Consider the following 21,388-nt stretch of genomic DNA (forward strand, 5'->3'; position numbering starts at 1 on the left):
GAAAATGCGGTCGGCATCTGTTGGCTGTAAACCCAGCAGCTCCCCAGCCATCTTCGTTGACTTGCTCACTCGATGTACACTACTTGTAGGATAATGATATTAATTTCATTCCTTTAGGATCACATATTAATTTTATAATAAAAACTTGCTACAAGATAGAATAGAAGACTTTAGTATGACAATCAGTTTCATCTACTTAAATTCTAGCTTCTTTGAAATTGTGCTCTGGGAGATTAAAAAGTCTCCAATTATTTTTTTGGAAAAAATCGAAGTTAATTACATAAAATAAATAAATAAATAAAAAGTAACTGAAACTTAAGGATCCTACGAATGATCAAGTTACATCCATTATCATATTTCATACACACGTGATCTTTGATGCAAAGCAACATAAACACTCTTCCCATATATACCAGGCATACGAGAAAAAATGGATTGGCTAGTAAGAAAATGACCAGAAAAGGCTGCAATTTATATAATTTGAGTAAGAACGTTCACCATAAAGCAAGATGTGAAATTCTATTCTAACTGTGGAGCAAGAATGTACCCAACACGCAGGAACGATACCGTCGAAACGATTTACATTAAAATTAATTTGTCCTTCTGAGGTTCCTACTATTTACACTTTCTCCTTGTAAGTGACATCATTTTAAAGTTTTCAAAAACATGAAACTCCCCTTGCATGCCCCTCCACATTTCACAAACAAAAGTGCACACTTCAGGGCAAAAAAGGATGGAATGTTTTTGTTCTGCAGAAATGATTTCATTGATAGTGAAGCAAAAAGGAGCAAGTGAAATGAGAATTGTCAAGAGATCATATTTTCTTTTATTAATGATCCTGAAATTTGCTTACCAAAACATGAGATGTTTCAGTAACTTCACTAGTTATGATACTGCATTTTTTAGCTGCTTCTGGACATCTCTTATTTCCTCTTCTTGCCACTGCAGAGAACCAAATGATGAAAAAGGAAGTAATATTCAAAATTATTCGAAAACTGAAATGCATAGAAAAAAGGGTTAGGGAGGGAACAATTAGATATATTCAAATATCCATCATGTATTTGTTTTCTATAGGTTTAACTTATATTTTGGCCCTTGAACTTCACACCCTTCTGCATCTCAAGTCCTTCAAGTGAAATCATTTGGTAGTGAGGCCCTGTGCTATTTGAGTTGGTCATATTTTAGTCCTGTACAAATCTACTGTCTGGTGAACGAGCCTCTACGTTACTAAATTTAATTGTACAGCGAGCCAATAGTGAAAAGCTTCACCTTGAGAGCTCAATATTACACGTGCATAAAGTTTAAGGCCAAAACATGGGTTGATCCTTTTCTATACAAAACTAAGCCCATGATCATCTGACCCCATCCAATTACTAACTTTTACAACTTGAACCAGTCCCCACAGCAGCACATCAAAAATCAAATGAATTAAAAATCTGACAATCATTCAATGCATAACATAATATTTGGCATATGCGATCAAAGGTATCACTGTTGAGTAAACATTAAATTGTATTAGAACACGAAAGCTTAAAACACAAAACAAAATTGGTTGATGACCATACCTAATTTTGGATCCACGCATAGGGGTAACCTTTACGGACCCTCAATATCAATTTATCATCAAAAAAATCCCTAAACCTTCACTTAATCTTACCGAATATCCCTCTTGCCAGATTCCAGTATGCACTCCAGCCAAGATCTTATATAGCACTTTTATGTTGTTTTTATTAGTACTCATTGAAACGTAGATTTGGCACTCTCTCTAAGCATTTCTCTCTCTAAACAATTCACTCTCACTCCCTCCCTCACCCCTCCCTCTGCAAAAAAACAACGCAGCCCATTTTCTCTCTTTTATTTGTTGCTTCATCCCCTTCCTCTTCCTTTTGATTCTAAGGCACGACAGCTGCTCACTTCCTCTCTTTTTTGATTTCTTATTTACCAATTTCTTTGTTCTTCGATTTGGATTTACTCATCCCAATTTTCTTCTCTAAATGCTAACACACAGAAAGTAGCCATTTTTTTTCTTGTCCTTTACTCTTCATTGCCCCTCCCACCCTCAATTTCTCAAGATTGATTCCTTTGAAGGTTGCATGCTGCTTGGGGGGTAGGCGTTGTCCATGCCAAGGCAAGGAGAAATAAACAGTAGTAGAGCTTTACACTATGGAATGAATGAATTCCACAAAAAAAATTTTGTAAAACTCATTTACAAATCCAAATTTTTGGGTTTGGAATGAAAAAAAAAAAAGGATTTCAACTCTATGATTTGAATTCTACAGAATCAAACATAACTATCACAAATTCCATCAAAATAGGTGGAATTTCCAAATGAATTCCACAAAATTTACAACAAAAATTTTTAACTACCCATATCACAAAACCTGTTTTTTTTTTTTTTCCTTTATCTTCAAGTCACCATAAACTCTCTCTCTCTCTCTCTCTCTCAAGATGCATGATATGATTTAAGTAATGATTTAAGTAATAGCTATTGTATTTCTCTCTCTCTCTCTCTCTCAAGATGCATGATGTGATTTAAGCAATGGCTATTGTATCTCTCCCCCTCCCTCCTCCCCCTCCCTCTCTCAAGATGCATGACATGATTTAATTAATGGCTATTGCATCTCTCTCCCTCCCCCCCTTCCCCTCACCCCCCCCCCCCCCCCCCCTTCTCTCTCTCTCTCTCTCTCTCTCTCTCTCAAAACCTGTTTTTTTTCCGTTATCTTCAAATCACCATAAACTCTCTCTCTCTCTCTCTCAAGATGCACGATATGATTTAATTAATGGCTATTGTATCTCTCCCTCTCTCTCTCTCTCTCTCTCTCTCTCTCTCAAGATGCATGATACGATTTAAGTAATGATTTAAGTAATGGCTATTGTATCTCTCTCTCTCTCTCTCTTAAGATGCATGATATGATTTAAGTAATGGCTATTGTATCTCTCCCTCTCTCTCTCTCTCTCTCTCTCTCTCTCTCTCTCTCTCTCTCTCAAGATGCATGATATGATTTAAGTAATAGCTATTGTATCTCTCCCTCTCCCCCTTCCCCTCACCCCCCCCCCCCCCCCGCCTCTCTCTCTCTCTCTCTCTCTCTCTCTCTCTCTCTCAAAACCTGTTTTTTTTCCCTTATCTTCAAATCACCATAAACTCTCTCTCTCTCTCTCTCTCTCTCTCTCTCTCTCAAGATGCATGATATGATTTAAGTAATGGCTATTGTATCTGTCCCTCCCCTCTCCCTCTCCCTCTCCCCCTCTCTCTCTCACAAAACCTATATCTCTCTCTCTCTCTCTCTCTCTCTCTCTCTCTCTCTCTCTCTCTCAAGATGCATGATATGATTTAAGTAATGGCTATTGTATCTCTCTCTCTCTCCCTCCCTCCCCCTCCCCCTCCCCCGCTCTCTCTCACAAAACCTTTTTTTTTTCCCTTGACTTCAAATCACCATAAACTCTCTCTCACACTCTCTCTCTCTCTCTCTCTCTCTCTCTCTCTCTCTCTCAAGATGCATGATATGATTGGCTATTGTACCCCTCTCTCTCTCTCTCTCACAAAACCTGCTTTTTTTTCCCTTACCTTCAAATCACCATAAACTCTCTCTCTCTCTCTCTCTCTCTCTCTCTCTCTCTCTCTCTATGATATGATTTAATTAATGGCTATTGTATCTCTCCCTCCCCCTCCCCTCTCCCACTCTCACAAAACCTTTTTTTTTTCCCCTTGTCTTCAAATCACCATAAACTCTCTCTCTCTCTCTCTCTCTCTCAAGATGCATGATATGATTTAAGTAATGGAAACCTGTTTTTTTTCCCTTATCTTCAAATCACCATAAACTCTCTCTCTCTCTCTCTCTCTCTCTCTCTCTCTCTCTCTCAAGATGCATGATATGATTTAAGTAATGGCTGTTGTATTTCTCCCTCAACCTCCCCCCTGCTCTCTCCCTCTCTCTCTCTCTCTCCCCCTTCCTCCCCTCCCCATCCCCCTCTCTCAGAAAAGGGCATATTGGTTTTGTTACAAGGATACCATTTGTCTTGTGTATCTTCTGACCTTTTTTTTTATATGACTGTAGCGTTGATGCATTTTTTAACCTCAGAAAATAAGTCATAAGAAAAAGATGTCATTGATAAATATTATTTTGTTATTTTAAACTATTTAATTTATATAGTGATAGATATTATTTTAAGGGTAAATAACATATAAAATATGAGTATATTATGTATCTTAATAAAAAAAAAAGACAAATACAAGATTAATGAGTAAAACAAATATAATTATGAATTTATTATTTATTTCATGATAATATATGTCAATAATATTTTAGAAAATAAATGCAAATGAATTTCAATTCTGCATTTATTCCAAACATGATTTTTTGGAATTCAATTCAAATACACGTTTTAAGTTTTAGCATACCAAACATGAAAATTCATTTGCAAATGAAGTTAGAATTCATTTGCAAATGAATTCTAATTTGCAAATGAAGTTAGAATTCATTTACAAATGAATTATGTGTTTTGAATTCCCACAAGCTAAATGGAGTGTTAGGTTCTCTCTCTAGTTTGCAATTTCAAGTGGAGCAAAGCTTGCTCGATCTCATTCTCAAATCAATGAAGAAAGTGAAGGACATCAATGATGGGGAGGTATTAGGTCAACAAAAAAAAAGGCTTAGTGGCGATGGTTTTATCTTCCACTCAGTAATTGTCTCTCTACACAATAGCTAAGAGAAATTTCTGTCTAAAAAACTTCCTCAAATCTATAATTTTTGTTCTCTCCATTGTAGAAATTTCTTCACTTATGGAAGGTCATTTCCTCTGCCAAATTTGCTAAGATTTGACGTTGCCAATTTTCTCCTAATGGCAATGGATCTTGAGGTTTTCCTCAATCTAACTTCCAAGTGTTGTGAGCCTTAATTTGGATCTTCATGCGAAAAATTGTGAAATTTAACTATAACTTTTTTCTTTCTTTATTTATTTTTTTTGCTTCTAATTTGTTGAGATTGTTGTTGATGGAATTTGGGTTTGTTAATTTATGGAAAGAAAGAGATTTATAGAGAGGGAAAGAGAAAGTGTGGGTGATAAAAGATGGAACTGTTGTTTACAGAGGGGGAAAGAGAAAGAGAGGGCGTTATTTGCGGAGGAGGGAGAGGAGGGAATGTGGTTTGTAGAGAGTGCGTATGTCATTTGCAGAGTGACTTAGTGAGGGAATTTGGTGAGGAATTTTTGATAAGATTAAATGGAAGTTTAGGGTTCTTTGATGACAAATTGTTGTGAGATGAAGATGAAACAACCCTAATATTGAGGGACAGTGGGTAAAAATTACCCTGCATAAAGAGTGATTATTCAAGTTTGCACTAGAAACTTCCTCTTCCTCTTACGGAAAATATAAAAAAGAAAAAAATTCAAAAAGGACAACCAGAGAGCAAGCTTGATGAAATGCACACTCCCAATAAAATGCTCTCAAGGATTTCAAGAGTAGGTAGTCTCTCTCGCATATGCACCCGCATGCACACACTTGTGCATGCGCACACAGACATGTATATATGTAAGAATAAACATAATAAACAAAGAAAACTGGATAATGTAAAGTACCATGTGCAATTTCTTCCAACACATATCACACTTCTCCTGTAGCATGCGCCACTCCATTGCCATATCATATTCAACAGTATTGGGCTGGGAGAAGTGTGCAGTTGACACTGCTTTTCGCTTGGTAAAGAGAAAAAAAAAAGGTTAAGAAAGACATCAACAATAGTTTTTTTTAATAGCACTTATGGAACATCCAGATGTTAACAGCAGCTTAATGAAAGTAAGAACAAACTGCTAGCGATATCTGTTACCATTTCTTCAGATTGCCTTAGCTTGAATTTGAGAACAGACACATGGCCAATGAAATTGGCATGATTACCATGATCCCTTAGAGAACCCTCCTACAAACAATAGGTCTACAAATGAAGCAAAAACAGCAATATATTAGACATTAAACTTGGTATGCTAATCATCAGAAAATTGTATCAACAAAAACTAAGCCTTAATCCCAAACTAGTCAATGTCAACTATATAAATCCTTCTTCGCCATTCAGCTCTGTTTGAGACCAATTTCGCATCAATATTAAAAAATTGTAGCTTTTAATACTAGTACCATTGAAGAAATTTGTATCATTAAAGAAAAACAAAATAGTATACATGTATTACCATTGTGTTAATGAAGAGGGTTGAGTTAATTTTGTTCCAACAGTTTTCAAGAAATAAGGGCTTGGTGCATGAATAAAATACAAGGAAACCAGGGAAGCAAACTTCATCAACAAAGATATAGACTCCCAAAATAGCAGTGGTATTGTACACATGGTATTTTGAAATATGGACAGAAAATTATTATTACTTCAAAATTAACGAAATAGGAAGCAATCAACCAAAAAACTGCTTTGGTCAGTGGTGATCTGATTTTAATCCATCAAATACCATTCTACTTCTAAAAGATCAAAGCCCACTTGCTTAAAAGAGTGGCATATATGAATTATCCAGAGGATATTGAATTTGCTTAAAAGAAGAATTTGAAGAAACAACCATATGCAAATAAAGGTGAAATTTGAGACATAATATGAAGAAACCTATAGAATAAGTACCTCCCATCTCCCAACTTTAGGCATCTCTTTTGCAATTTGGATATTGCAGATTCAGCTGCAACTTTTGACTTGAATATAACCAAAACTTTACCTGTTATCATATGAAAAGGTCAGTCCTGCTGCTCATTCATTTTTAAATTACAGCACATAATCAAAGATCAACAAACTGATAATGCATGTTATAAGAAATCCAAGCCCACCACCAAAACCTAGATTTTGAAGTTAGAAGGCCTAACACGTTGATTTTTATCGCTAATGCCACCTCTTGATATGTGCTAGGCCAGACACGTAGCACAATTAATTTGCACACACAAGTGTAAAGAATGTCATTAATTGATTGAAAGCACACGTGACAGAACAATAGAAAGTCAAGATTCACATGGCGGAAACACAAGAAATCAAAACTTGGCGAGAGAACAGCCAAACACGTGGTGGACACTATGACAATGTGAGAATGTGCAGAATGGGGAGCATAGAGTTGGCTTTGAACCATATTAGAAACTCAAGTCCAACCTCAAAATTCAGGTTTTGAAGTTAAAAGACCTAACATGTTGATAATCTCTCTAACATGCGATTATCAGATGAATATGATTACCATAGTATGGGCTCGAAAAAGTACTGTTTCGTATCACCTTTGCATCGACCCTTTGGTTAAGTGCATGCCAAACCAGATCCTGAAGCAGACAAGAAACACAACGAAGATCACATAACAGGAGGAACCAGATTAGCCACCAAAGTCCGGAATCCCAGTCATTTTTCGAAGCATTGTTTGCCATGTAGGTAAATATGATTTGAAGAGGATAACACATACAGCATAATCACTTTTAGCTACATAAGAAAATAATTCTAAATCAAAATAGTAAACATGTTTTTAGCACTCAGGTTGCTTAAGTTGAAACCCAAGGTACTAACAATGATGGCAACATGTAGAGGATGAAGACTACAGATTCTACAGAAATGAAGAAAGAGTTAACAACATGGAGAACTATAATTTATACCTCTATTTCTGACGAAGTAAAGGATGGGTCTAAATTTTCAGGCAAAACCAAGGTGCCAGCCTCTTTAGCTGTCTGCAATTTTTCTACCCAAGACTAAATATAGTAGAGAAAAGAAAGTTATAGCAAAACTGTTGAGTTTGAAGTTTGAACATGAGCCATAACTTATCATTTTCAAGATATATGCATGATAATACTAAGCAGGCAGAATTTAGAAATTCTAGCAGTAGAGACTACTGAGACAAGTTCTTACATGGTCAAATGTAAAATTACATTACAGATCACATTATGGAAAAAGAAGAAAAATGATCTAGAAACACACAAGCAGAATCAATATAGATCAGACTCGCATTTTTTTTACAGTAAATCAATAATAATAATAATAATAATAATAATAATAATAATAATAACAATATAAGAGAATGAAAATATAACTGTCCAAAAGTAGAAGGGGAGAAAACAAATCTGCCGACACCATAACTTGTACAGAAGTGGATATGGATCAAATCAAGTTTTTATATAGCAGACTATATAGTACTCAAATCGCAAAGAATATGAAAATCCAGTTGTCGCAAAACATTAGCCCTAAGGTTTTGCATAAAGGGAACTTATCCATCACAAGTCCTAATGACCTAAGCACATGAATCCAATATTCACACTAAAATGCCAAATCAAGATCCATATGACCAGTTTATCAACCTTTCCAAGCTTATTACTGTTAACTGGGTTTTGGAAAACTAATGCTAGCTGGATATATCTTAAAAGCATTATCACAACAGAGTTGTACGGATAAACATTAAACAAGATATGGGTCACCTAAGAAAGAGATCAATGGCATCTCTTCAGGCATCTTCAATTTATATATATATATATATATATATATATATATATAAAGGATAATGCTCTGGTTGCGACATGCTAACTGGTAATACTTCCCAGTGTCTTCTATAGCCAAGTCTAGTAAATTTTAGAAAAAAAGTAGACTATAATCGACAATGTTTCACACTCAACCAACTGAGCTGATTCATTTTTGTCTTCTCCACCATTGGACTATCTCCTAACTCCAGCAAAAAGTACAGATCCTTCTCCCACTCTACTTTGTATCAACACCTCAGAAAGGGCTGCTTTTGTAAAATAAATTAGTTTGCAGTATTTGATTTCATGAAAGGCTAGTCATTCTAAAATATTACATTTTCAAAAATTTCTTCAAAACAGGTTTGTGAATGTGAATCATAAAATGGATGAGAATCACATAATCCTTATTAATTTGGCTAACCACTTCAACTGGAAGATAATACACTCTTCAACAGTTCTCTTGTGAATGACAAAGCCAAGCAAAAATTTTGGCATTGATAATCATATTCCCTTATAATTTGTCGTATTGATTTAACTAGGGGTGTGCAAAAGGTCGGTTCGGTTCCGAACCGAACCGAACCGATAAAACCGAAAATCGAAAATAAAAAATTTTAAAAACCGAACCGAACCGATTGATAAGAGAAAACTGAACCGAATCGAACCGATAAATATCGGTTCGGTTCGGTTTTAAACTGATCAAACCAAAATTTATAAAATTTCATATTTTTAACATTAAATCTAAATAATAAAAACATAAAAACAAAAAAATTAGAAATAAAAAATCTTAAGGCTCGGTTCGGTTTTCTTTGATTTCGGTTCGGTTCGATTCGGTTCGATTCAATTTGGTTCAATTTTTTTATTTCTTATATATATTAATAATTTCGGTTCGGTTCGGTTTTTTTGATTTTTTTATGAAAATAACCGAACCGAACCGATTAATCCGAAATTATCAAAATTATAAACCAAGCCGAACCGATTAAATTTTAAAACCGAACCGATTGAACCGAATTAATCGGTTCGGTTCGGTTTTTCGGTTTAAACCAAAAACTGCACACCCCTAGATTTAACATCCTTACTCCTCCATTATATACTAATCAATGTATATTGTATAATGTCCTAGTCTCACTGAAATCAAAGCTCTGCATGTCTAGATTCTCTAGAACAACAATCACTGCACCAGAGCTGCACGTCCCTGGATGGCTTTACTCTCGTCAACAAAGCTTGCTTATATTGCTCAACAAGCAACTCGAGAAAGGCAACGCTATCATTCTTTGGAAATTCTCATACCTCTTAAAGAGGTAGAGATTAAAGATGTTCCCACATAATTTGGATGAAAAAGTGAAGTACAGAGATTTCTCAACAGGTATTTAACTTCCCCAAGAAAGTAACCAAATGTCTTCTAAGTAATAAACTGATAATGAATCCTTCAAAATATATATAACAATACAGACCACCAAAGCCCATAAGGCCCATTTCTGGGAAGATTTCAAATTTAGTCTCAAACTCTCACCCTACATGATGTGAATGAATAAATAAATAGGAACAGTTCTCCACTATGAAATAAAAACTTAGAATAAATCCATTCCTGTGAGATATACAACTATCTGAAAAATTTTCATGCATCATCAACACTATTCTGTAAGGCATTGTTATAACTTACATATTTAAAGTTTTTATGTTTATTTTAGTCTATGGTGATTGGAAGGTTTAAAGAATGATTACAAAGAGGCTCAAAAAATTTGCGAGAGCAATGAAAACATCAAGAGGAAGTCAATGGGGACAGAATAGAAACAACTTACTTGTTTCTTGAACCAATTTCTTTTATCCTTCAAATGTAAAATTAAAAAAAAAAAAAAAAAAAAAAAAAAACACTTTTGATCAATTAACAAATTCATATAGATGAAATTTAAATATCAAATTGCGAGTTTATGTGGGTGCAAAATTGTGAAAATATTATAATGCACCTGAAGGAGGCCCAAGAATGCAACATTGAAATTAAGGATCCTTGATGAACCATTAAAATTAAGCAAGGGCAACAAAATTCTCAAAAGTTAATCAGCATATGTTTCGGAACACATGGAAGAGGTTAAGAACATTTTTCTCGTTTTCCATCCAAATATGATTATCAACAATGACCCTGTTGGTAACTTGGTCCACACTCAGATTTACGTTTTCATCTACCCATAATAAAAAATGGTTCACAAAAGCTTAAATTAGACAAACAAGCACCCTTATGAAAAATATAATGCCATAATAAACCCAAGTGCTCTTCATAAAATATGACTGCCATAATGGGGGAGATGGGATCCAGTTAAAACTTACAGCATCTGGTCTTGAAGAAATCTTGCTTGCAGTTTTGACACCACGATCTAGTGCAACTTGAGGACCTACTTTCCTAGAGACAGCACCTTCCTTCTCCTGAAGTAACTTTCTCTTCTTATGAAGTTGGGCATTTGATGCATCAGCAGTAGAAGAGTCTGCAGAAGCCCTCACTTTCTTAGCTTTGTCATTAACTTGGCTGCACGGAATTTTACTAGTACCAGTATCATTTGAAATGTGTTCTTGCTCACCCACACCAGCTGCAACCTTCTTAGTTTCTGCAGATATTGGATGAAGCTAATTTTGCCTAAATTGAAATTAAAAGTATAACACATGTAGGCATTTTCACAAATCACCTTTAACCACAGGACAACTGCTGCTGGACTTGCCATCTCTTACTGTAAGACCATCCGCTTTCACATTTTGCTTGAGAATGGGAGGAGCAATGATTTTTTGATCTTTCAATCCATTGAAAAAATGTTCCACTGCAGAATGAAAAAAATTCCATTTTGCTCACAACCAACATCCAATGCTAACTCATCAAATCATTAAAAAATGCTTCTTCTGTTTATTGCAATACAGAGTCATAACTCCTGACAAAGTGGATTTACATTATTTTGTTCAGGAATATGAAACTTGATGTCTCACCAACTTCATAATTTGGTATAGATTTTATACCTGCAATTAAATCACTATCATTTCAGCAAATTGACTGGTCTATGTGTAAAAAGCAATTGCACGTTTCAGGGAGGAGAAGAGAACATCCCGATTTCCAGTTCCAGTAGCATAACCCAGCACAGAAACCTTCCCCAGTACCCATCCCACCCACTCCAACAAATAAGAAAAAAGCATAGTATGACACTCTCCATGACTACCTAATTACAATATTGCCACTTCTGTGCTACTTTCTTTTCTCTGCTTTGCTTTTTTTCCCTTTTCTTTTTCCGTTCCTTGCTCCAAAATCAAAATCCTTCCCTGACAGTGAACTCATTCAAATCAGGAACTTAACACAATTATTAAACAAAATACCATTAAAAATGTGGGGAAACACAATACTCAACTCAACTAAACTAAGTCTTTATCCCAAAAATTTGTGATCGGCTATATGGATTCTCTTTCTTCACTCTAAACGATTTTGAGTTAAATCCTCAGAAATGTGTAATGCTTCTAGGTCATGTTGTACTACTCTCCTCCAAGTCAGTTTAAGTCTACCCCTTCTTTTTTTTTATCCTCTACCCTAATGTGCTCTACTTGTCTAACTTTGTCTAACTGGAGTCTCCGTATGTCTACGTTTCACATGACCAAACCACCTCAATCTCCCTTCTCTCAATTTATCCTCAATTGATATCACTCCTACCTTTTCTCTAATACTCTAATTACGGACTTTATCTAGTCTACTATGGCCACTCATCCACCTTAACATTCTCATATCCGCAACTCTTATCTTAAATACATACGACTCCTTCAGTGCCCAACACTCACTGCCATATAACATAGCCGGTCATATGGCTGTACGGTAAAATTTTCCTTTGAACTAATTGGGAATCTTGCGATTACAATGATGGGAATTTTGAATTTTCACCATTTGTATGGATCAAACCTAATTGTCAAGTTTGGTTCAAGTGATAATTTCAATTATCCATATAGGTGTCACAACCTAACAAGTTTCTTGGATAAACAAATAAAAGAAAGTTTACAAAAAGCGAAAAGCACAACATATTCATAAAGGAAACTGAATATCTTTCACCCTCCCACTTATGCAATCCTTAACATAGTTAAATTACAAAATTTTACTGCTGAAATTATTCTCTTCAGTTTATAGGGGGGAAAGGCACAAACTTGACAGTAAGTTTATTTTCAAAATTAGAGATAAATAAAAGTATTAGCACTAGACATTAACTCAACTCAACTAAGCCTTTATCTCAAAAATTTGAGGTAGGCTATATGGATTTTCTTTCTCCATATGCAATGCTTCTACGTCATGTTGTACTACTTTCCTCTAAGTCAGTTGAGGTCTGCCCCTTCTTTTCTTTCTATCCTCTAACTTAATGTGCTCTACTTGTCTAATTGGAGCCTCCGTATGTCTACGTTTCACATGACCAAACCATCTCAATTTCACTTCTCTCAACTTATTCTCAATTGACACCACTCCTACTTTTTCTCTAATACTCTCATTACGAATTTTATCTAGCTAGTATAGCCACTCATCCACCTTAACATTCACATTTCTGTAACTCTTTTCTTAGACATATAAGACACCTTCAGTACCTAACACTCACTACCATATAACATGGCCGATCATATGGCTGTACGGTAAAATTTTCCTTTCAACTTATTGGAAATCTTGCAATTACATAAAACTCTCGTGGCACTTCTCCACTTCAACAATCCGGCTTTAATCCTATGTCTGGCATCCTCCTCACATCCCCCATCTACTTGAAGAATTGAGCCGAAATATTTAAAGTGATTACTTTGAAGCAGTGCCGCTCCATCCAAACTAACTTCTTCCCTATCACCAGTTCGGCCTTCACTGAACTTGCAATGCATGTATTCTGTCTTCGTTCTACTTAACATAAAGCCCTTTGTCTTTAGAGTACTTCTTCAAAGCTCTAGCTTTCTATTGACTCATTCTCGCATCTCATCTATCAGAACTATATCATCCGCAAACATCATGCACCAAGGGATACTCTCTTGTATATGTTTCGTCAATTCATCTAAAACTAACGTAAAAAGGTAAGGGTTTACAGCTGAACCTTGGTGTAATCCAACTAGCACCAGACATTAGATTATAACAAACCCAAACACATATGTATCCACAAGATAACTATCATATAAAGGGTAAATTACTTTTTCATACATGTGTTATGCCATAATTAACAATGGGTCTTTGTATTTTGGAAAGGAGAAAAATATATCCATCAATTTTGGTTCTATCATACATTTTTGTCCCTCCATCCATTTTAAAGGTCGTCAATGAGGGATTGAAGTGTGAATAATGATAAAAATTCAAGGATGAAAATGCACATAATGGTAAAATTTAGGGACAAATGATAACTTATCTTGAGGGATATTAAGCTACTTTCACTCTTCGATAGCACAAAAGTTGAGAAAAATGAAAGGATAGACGAAAGTGTATGATGAAATCAAAACCTAGAAATGTTTCCATCTATTTTCCAAAATCTCCAGGAACCCAATTGTTAATTATGACATAACATAGGAATGAAATAGTAATTTACTCATATCCGCACAGGAATACGCTGAAAACACATCTCATAAACTCGAGTCTATTATCAGCTTATTAGTATAAAATAAATAATCAAATTCTATTAAAAAAGAGCATCCACAATTGACAAGGCTCCTCACTTTGCAAGAGTTATGATAGTATCATACAAAATTTGCAGCCCTCGCCAATTTCTCTTATAGAAAAGTTGTTTCCACAACTTGAACTCATGACCATCCATTCACATAGAAGCAACATTCTTACTGCACAAGGCTCACCACCATAACATATATCACTTATCTAATAAAATTTAGTAGTAAATTTAAAAAAAAAAACACTAATATTAGGAAAAATCAACACTTGTATTCTTGCCTTCATAAAATAGTTATTGATTTCTCACCTTATAGATGAAACAACATTTTAGTCCCTCACCCTTTAACTTTATAGGATTAATAATTTTTTTTTTCAACTTTCAAGCTAAAATGTTAATCAAAGTAAAAGAACTAAAGTATATAATATTATAACAAAAGGATTGATATATACTACGATTAAAAAGTTGAGAACCATTCATTCCATTAAGAAAAAAAAAAAGTCTAGCTTTTGCTAACTATTGCTATTCTTCAAGAAAAAAATTGCTTTTTTTTTTCCCGTAACCCCTTTTGCTTCTATTCTATTCTTTCTTCCTTTCCCTGATTTCTCAGTTGTTCTATGTATTTATAAATTACCTTCTTTTTTTTTTTTTCTTTTTTTTTTTTTTTTTTTGGGGGGGGGGGGGGGTGCCTTCCGGTCTGTTATAGTTTTGTTAATCATTTTATGCGTGTATGTATAATGTTACATGGTTAATGACACTATGTTACCTTCAATAAATGGCTTAACACATGACACTTAAATTGCAACATGTAATTTTGTCTCTAAGTTTTTTAAAGCTCCAGCTTCAAAGTGAATCAAATTTTAGATTTGTCTCCTTTTTTTTAAGATTTAATTTATACAAATAAAATATTACATGTGATTTTAGAATGATGAATAAGATTTTTCCACAAATATCCATAAGGTATGTTTTTAAACTTTAACATTTTTTATTTTTAATATTTTTCTAATTTTTAGATACTATATCTCATTATTTGTTCTACTAATTATTTGTTCTACTAATAATTTAAAAAATAAAAATATATGCGCAACGCTCGAGCAACTGTCTAGTTATATATATTATTGATAATAGTGAATCATAAAGTCTAATCTTAGAATTCTTCCACTGATTTTACTTATAACAACAAAAATAGGCATAATTATGTAATCATAGAACTATTTTTAGCAAAACTTTATCAGTGTTTGTGTTGCACCAATGATTAGTCATGTCTAGAATCATCTTACTTGTATGCTAATTTGAGATCATAAAAAAAGAAAAGTAAGCATCTAGCTATTGATACTTGCAAAAAGCCTCATCTTCCTTAACACATTACATTACAAAAACAACCCAAATCATAACTTCATTCAAGAAATAATAAAAAATTTATAAAAGATGTTAACAACCAATGAACAAAATTTGACACAAATTATGATTATGAGGACAATAAAAATCCTTTGATTTCATTTCCTAAAGCACCTAATGTAAATTATTTGTCAACAATTTAATAACCAACCTTTAATTCCATCTATGTGATTTGCAAAGTTCTTTAGTATTCTATGTTCTCCAACATCAAAGCTGTGATAGAAAATATAGTCGGCCATTCTCAACTCTTGTTCAGTTGCTTGAGGATTTCTCTTGTCATCTGATGCACAAACAACATTGCATTTTTCAACAATTGCTTCCTGAAATGGGAAAAACCAAAAGAACATATTTCAGTACCTTTTGACATAAATTATGAATATTAACCATTCACAATTTAAAATAAAAAATAATAGTGAAAAGAATCATCACATGAAATTTAATATGTAGAATTGGAAATGAAATAATCAATTGAGTAACTGATAGGGAAACTCATTTCTATTGATTTAAAACATTGAATCACATCATCTCTTCTCAATAAGGCCTTAGTTGGTTCACATATACCCACCACTTTACAAAAAGTTTAATATCAATCAACAATTAAATGTTATTAACTAAAAACTAAAAGTTGAATAGCTAAAATCCCAACTTTCAACATTCAAATTCAATTATAAACCACTAAATTTTAAAGCTATGGTCTAAACTATCGTAATTACCAAACAACCCAAGCTAGCAATTAGAAACCACAAACAATTAGCCACTGTTCCCCAAAATAGACACTTAAACCACAAATAAAGAAAAGCCAAGATTTCAAATTACACTAAGTAACATAAATAGAGTTTGACTTAAGTGGTCAAAACTCTAGTTAGAATTGTAAATTTTCCATGTATCATAACAGACAGCACACAATATAAGAACTAAGCATTACCCAAGGAAAAGTGTGGTAAGGTGGCCAATAAAAATGAAAGTAAAAATGCAAATATGATTTACCAAAGCGTTAACATTGGAAAGGCCTTTACCCTCACCAGAGCAAAAAATATCTCATTCCACCTTGGCTCATAATCTCCCAAAAAATTACATATTTCACTAGGACGAAAGAACCATACCACCTTTACTTTCTTTTCATGTTTGGGAGTCTCAAAGATCTTCCCAAGCTTACCAATGTAAGTCTCAACATCATCGTTGCGAAAATAAACACAATCACAAAGAAAGTATTCCATGCCATAGTATGTAAATGAATCATGGGAATGGACATCTTTGTTTGTCCGACCAACTCCTTTTTTAATACCCCACTGAAATATGCAAGTTCATTCTCCATCAGATTCTCCATCAGAGTCTTTGTGAGGCAACATCACGTATCTATCTCCCAATAGGAACAATTAGTCAGCTATTCTTTGTGAACCTATCAAACCAAAGATAGAAAATAACAAATGAAACCATCCATTGTCAATTATAGTCATACTTCTGAAAATTTCTCCATATGAAATATAGTAACATATCAAATTCAATATCACATATATACTAGTGAGGACAATTAGTGAGGACTACAAGCTAAGGGTGCATTTGGTCATTGAAATCACTCAAGAAAAATTAAATTCAAATGTTTTAAAGTTAAATTCCTAAATCTATAGTCCAAGATTTACTTTCCCATATATATGAAAATGTTTCTTTCTCATGGGGTGGGAAATTAAATTTTCTAAAAAAAAGAAATATAAATTTAATGTTATTGTGACTATGTGGGTCTAGATTAAGTAAATAAAATTTATTTTGATTAAGGATGTTATGGTAATTTAATACAATATATTTGTACTTTCTTATAAACTAACCAAACACAATAATTATATCTTCTAAATAAAATTTAAACTATAAATAAAAATGATAATTTTAAATTCCTAGAATTACTTGTCTAGAAATCTACATTCTTAGGGAAGTGATTCAATACGGGATTGTTGAATTCCAATGACCAAACGCCCCCTAGAGAACATTAATATAACAAGAAATTCAGAAGTCAAAACATTTTACTATTATTATGCATAGATGACACTAACTTCAAATTTGTTATATAATCATTAAAAGCCTCCCTTAATCTACCAATAATCATTATAACCAATAATAGTTTTTTACATTACAAATGATTTGAGTAAATGTCTATAAGAAATTACATAAAAATTGAAAAATTTTGTTGCTATAAATTTAAATTTAATTGCCAGACTAAATTTTATTGAAGTTAAGCAATCATTAAAGAAATTAATGCAGAAAAACATGCATCAAAATCAATTACACCTTGTTTAAAAAAAAGGTTGAAGGGAAAAAAAAAAAAAAAAAAAAAAAAAAAAGAGAGAACATATAAATAAAGGGCAAAATATAAGAGAAGAGAATTTCCCTTTTTTTTTATTTGGTAAGTGGTGAAAATAAGGAGAGTAAAAGGAAGAAAAAGGGAAAAAGGAAATTCCTAATATACTCTTTATACCGAGTTTGAATGAAAAGAATAAAGATACAAGGCAAAAATGTCAATTCCACATAAATTATCATTAAAAGACTTGTTTTCTTCTTCCTTCCTCCCCAAATAGTTGACAAAGGTTTTCATGAGGACCAAAACCGCTTTCCATTTATTACAATCCCATTATAAGGAACCTTATATCCCACATTGAAAGTATTGGATTTCAATATGAGGTATATATGAACTTAGTCTCTCTAACCTCAACAACTAGCTTTTGGGTGTGGTTCTCCTAAGTTCGTATCACCTGCCCCTCCCTTTCCACCATTCTTAAACAAGCTATCAGTTACATGCAAATAAAAAATTTTCACTTAATCAAGCTACTTGAACAAGATGGTAGCATGCAATGAAGAATTTAATTGGATAAAGGGTATGTGCAAACCAAATGCAAAGAAATATGTTAATAGTTATCATGGTAAATAAAAAAACAATTAGAGGATTAGCAGCTCAGAATTATTACTGATTCCACAAGTAATACAAACAATAATATTTTTGTGAAGAACATAATGCAAAACATGCTATGCAATTAGAACATGAACAAAGAATGACCAGGGATAAAGTTTAATCCTAAATTTTTATAATCACACACAGACAGTGAAAAAGGAGAAGAAAAGACATGCTATGCCATTAGAACATAAACAAAGAAACACCTAGGATAAACCTTAATCCTATATTTTATAATTACACGCACACATAGTGAAAAAAGAGAGAAGAAGAAGAAAGGAGTCACAGCCATTGGGTCAAAAACATTAGGTAGCAAATTATTCTAGCGTGCTTTAAAAACTCCTATAAAAGGGAGAAAGTTGAACAACTCAATCACATATTTAAAATCTTTTATAAAATAAATAAAAAAAAAAATCATTTTTTTAATAATGGACATCAAAGCATCACGTTTTGAAAATGAAACTACAGATTGATCACAGTCAAAAGGGGGAAATTGAGGTATTTTGCTCATTTTCAACGAAAAGGCTTTCCATTAATTTGACATGATTAATAGAATATATGATAAGCAAATTGGAAAGGCTACTCATGTATCATGATGAAATTAAACCTAAAATAAAATATGCAAGATTTTACAGCAGCAGAGGTCGCAATTCTACAATCAATATGGTTCATGTTTCCTAATGCTTTTTTCTTTTTCTTTTTTGTCATAGTTTTGATTAATACTTGGAGTAAAACAAAGTGCAAAGGCCGTCTATTTATCCCTGCAATGCCTATACAAGTCCATCATGAACCAATACACACACATAGACCCATAACTGAGTTCCACCATACATCGTCACCGTACATTTCTGTCTTGGGTCACAGTAGACCGGGTTTAGGCAGATATTTCTGTCTTGAGCCCATTGTAGACCGGGTCTAGACAGGAAAATCCTGCTTTTCAAAGAAGCCCGTATGGAGATATGAAGCATTTGGCGATTTCCTTTTTTCTCTTTTTTCTTTTATATTTTGTTGAGTAAGAAAATAAAGTATATGTCATTAAGTTGTTGTCCCATTTTCACAAGGATATGAAACTTGAAACTTGAGCATGTAAAGTTAAACTCCTCCATGAATAAATAATGACTCCCGAGTGAAACATCCTAAAAATAAAAGCTATCGAAAGGTGACCATCACCATTAAAATGAAAAAGCCCAGGAAACCCATTAAACCTGGAGAGAATTGAAAGGACACTAGTAAAAACCAGTAAAGCAGCATAGAGAGAGATTTTTACCTAGAGGAAGACCACCAGACGCCGTGTAGAGTGCAACCAAGATAACCTAAGCATGTTTCCAGAAAAAAAAAAGACTATTAGTGATCCAACCGTAAGTAGACATTTATTAGAAACTATATCGAAGGAAAAACTTACTCTGGACGCAAGATATAAAAAAATACAAATGCGGATCACAAGCTCTGGCGATAGAAAATAAAATCTCTGCTCAGAAAAGCAAAGATACAGAGAAGAAGAAAGCCAGACGTAAATGGGTATACAACTACTAGCAAGAGAAAGGACTTTGAAACTAGCGGAACAAAATGAAGGTTCAAAGAAGCTTAACCACAAAGCAGCAAACCCAAAGAAGAAATACCCAAAACCTCTCTGCCCTGTGGAATCGCAAAGCACATTTATGGTTATCGAAAATGCAAGAGCTAGTACTAAAATGCGCAGAGTGTGTAAATTCCTCAACCCTATGGCCTCTATTTAAAAAATGGCTCAGTAGGCCTTTTGCCGCACCGTACTATTTTGTGGCTGGTTATTCTGTGCGCAGCGGCGTGAGAGCGCGCCTTTCTTAATGCAAGATTTTTTTTTTGGCGTGTAATGGACCCTCTTCCCTCTTTTATGGTATTTTTGCAAGGTGCTTAACCTAATGGAATTCTAATAAAATAAATTTAAGTAGTATAATTAAATTTAAAATAGATTTAAATTTTAAAATAATATTTATATTAAATTTAAATTTAATATAGTGAATATTATTGTTTAAATTTTTTTATAAATATTTAATTAAATATAAAATATATATATATTTTTAATAATATTTATAAATTTTATATATTTTATTTTAAATAAAATTTAAATATTTTATGAAATTATTAAATTATTAAAATATTATTAATTAAAATATATAAAATTAAATATGTTTAAAAATTTTTCGAATAATAATAATCGAATTTGGAATGAGTTTAAATAATTGAGAATAATTTTTAATCGAATTTAAGATGAACTTAAATTTTAATAATATTAATCGAATTCAAACATGATAAATTTTTTTTAGATATCCTATCTTTTTTTTATTAAATTTTGAAATAAAAATTATTTTCAAAATATTATTTAAAAAATGTTTTGTTATTTAATCATTTACAACTAAAAGTGTACTTTATGGTTGCTTTATTTCACTGCAAAGTAAATTTATTTTGTTATAAAAAAAATAAGATAATTTGATAAAATTTTATAATTTATCTTATGAATTGATACATTATTTATAAAATAATTAATTATGAAAGTTTTATTAACTTAACAAAAAAAAGAATCATTATGAAGAGCATATGTTAAGTAACTAATTATTTTAATTTAGCTCAAATTATTATAATAAATGGATAATTTGTTTTTATAAATTTTTATAAAATTTGCTACTTATAAGTTACCTATTAGATTTTTAAAAAAATATAATGTTTATGTTTTCTAATTAAGTCAATAATTTTTTTAATTAAAAATTTTACGGAAAAAAAATCAATTTATGAAAGTTAATTATAAAATTTTATTAAATAATTTTATATTCTGTACAAAATATTTTACTTTATAATAAAAGCAAGTAACTATAGAATAAACCAAGCTAAAATATATAAAATTTGTTTTTTAATTATATTTAATATGTGTAAAAATATGAATAAAGGGATAAATTTACAAAGTGACAAGAATACCCTTATATATTTATA

The 21,388-nt window shown here is 32.7% G+C and overlaps 1 protein-coding gene across 3 annotated transcripts; it reads right to left on the reverse strand.

The window, feature by feature from the left end:
* Positions 1–232: 232 nt before the first annotated feature.
* On the reverse strand, positions 233–20,306 carry LOC110634141 (protein ANTI-SILENCING 1). 3 transcript variants are annotated; one of them, XM_058149254.1, is made up of 13 exons: positions 19,827–20,306; positions 19,692–19,737; positions 16,503–16,885; positions 15,638–15,806; positions 11,134–11,262; positions 10,781–11,055; positions 10,258–10,284; positions 7,607–7,699; positions 7,204–7,282; positions 6,609–6,699; positions 5,575–5,927; positions 854–942; positions 233–749 (listed from the first exon to the last, which is right to left on the reverse strand). In XM_058149254.1, the coding sequence occupies exons 3-11, from the start codon at positions 16,701–16,703 to the stop codon at positions 5,900–5,902; spliced, it is 1,092 nt and encodes a 363-aa protein (XP_058005237.1). In that variant the 5' UTR covers positions 16,704–16,885; positions 19,692–19,737; positions 19,827–20,306; the 3' UTR covers positions 233–749; positions 854–942; positions 5,575–5,899. The 3 variants fall into 3 exon arrangements, with proteins under 3 accessions (XP_058005237.1, XP_058005242.1, XP_058005240.1); XM_058149259.1 differs by lacking the exons at positions 7,607–7,699; positions 10,258–10,284 and having other exon boundaries at positions 233–942; positions 7,241–7,282; XM_058149257.1 differs by lacking the exons at positions 7,607–7,699; positions 10,258–10,284 and having other exon boundaries at positions 233–942.
* Between the last annotated feature and the right edge of the window lie 1,082 nt (positions 20,307–21,388).

This window comes from Hevea brasiliensis, chromosome 1, assembly GCF_030052815.1.
Source record: "Hevea brasiliensis isolate MT/VB/25A 57/8 chromosome 1, ASM3005281v1, whole genome shotgun sequence".
Classification (NCBI taxonomy): domain Eukaryota; kingdom Viridiplantae; phylum Streptophyta; class Magnoliopsida; order Malpighiales; family Euphorbiaceae; genus Hevea; species Hevea brasiliensis.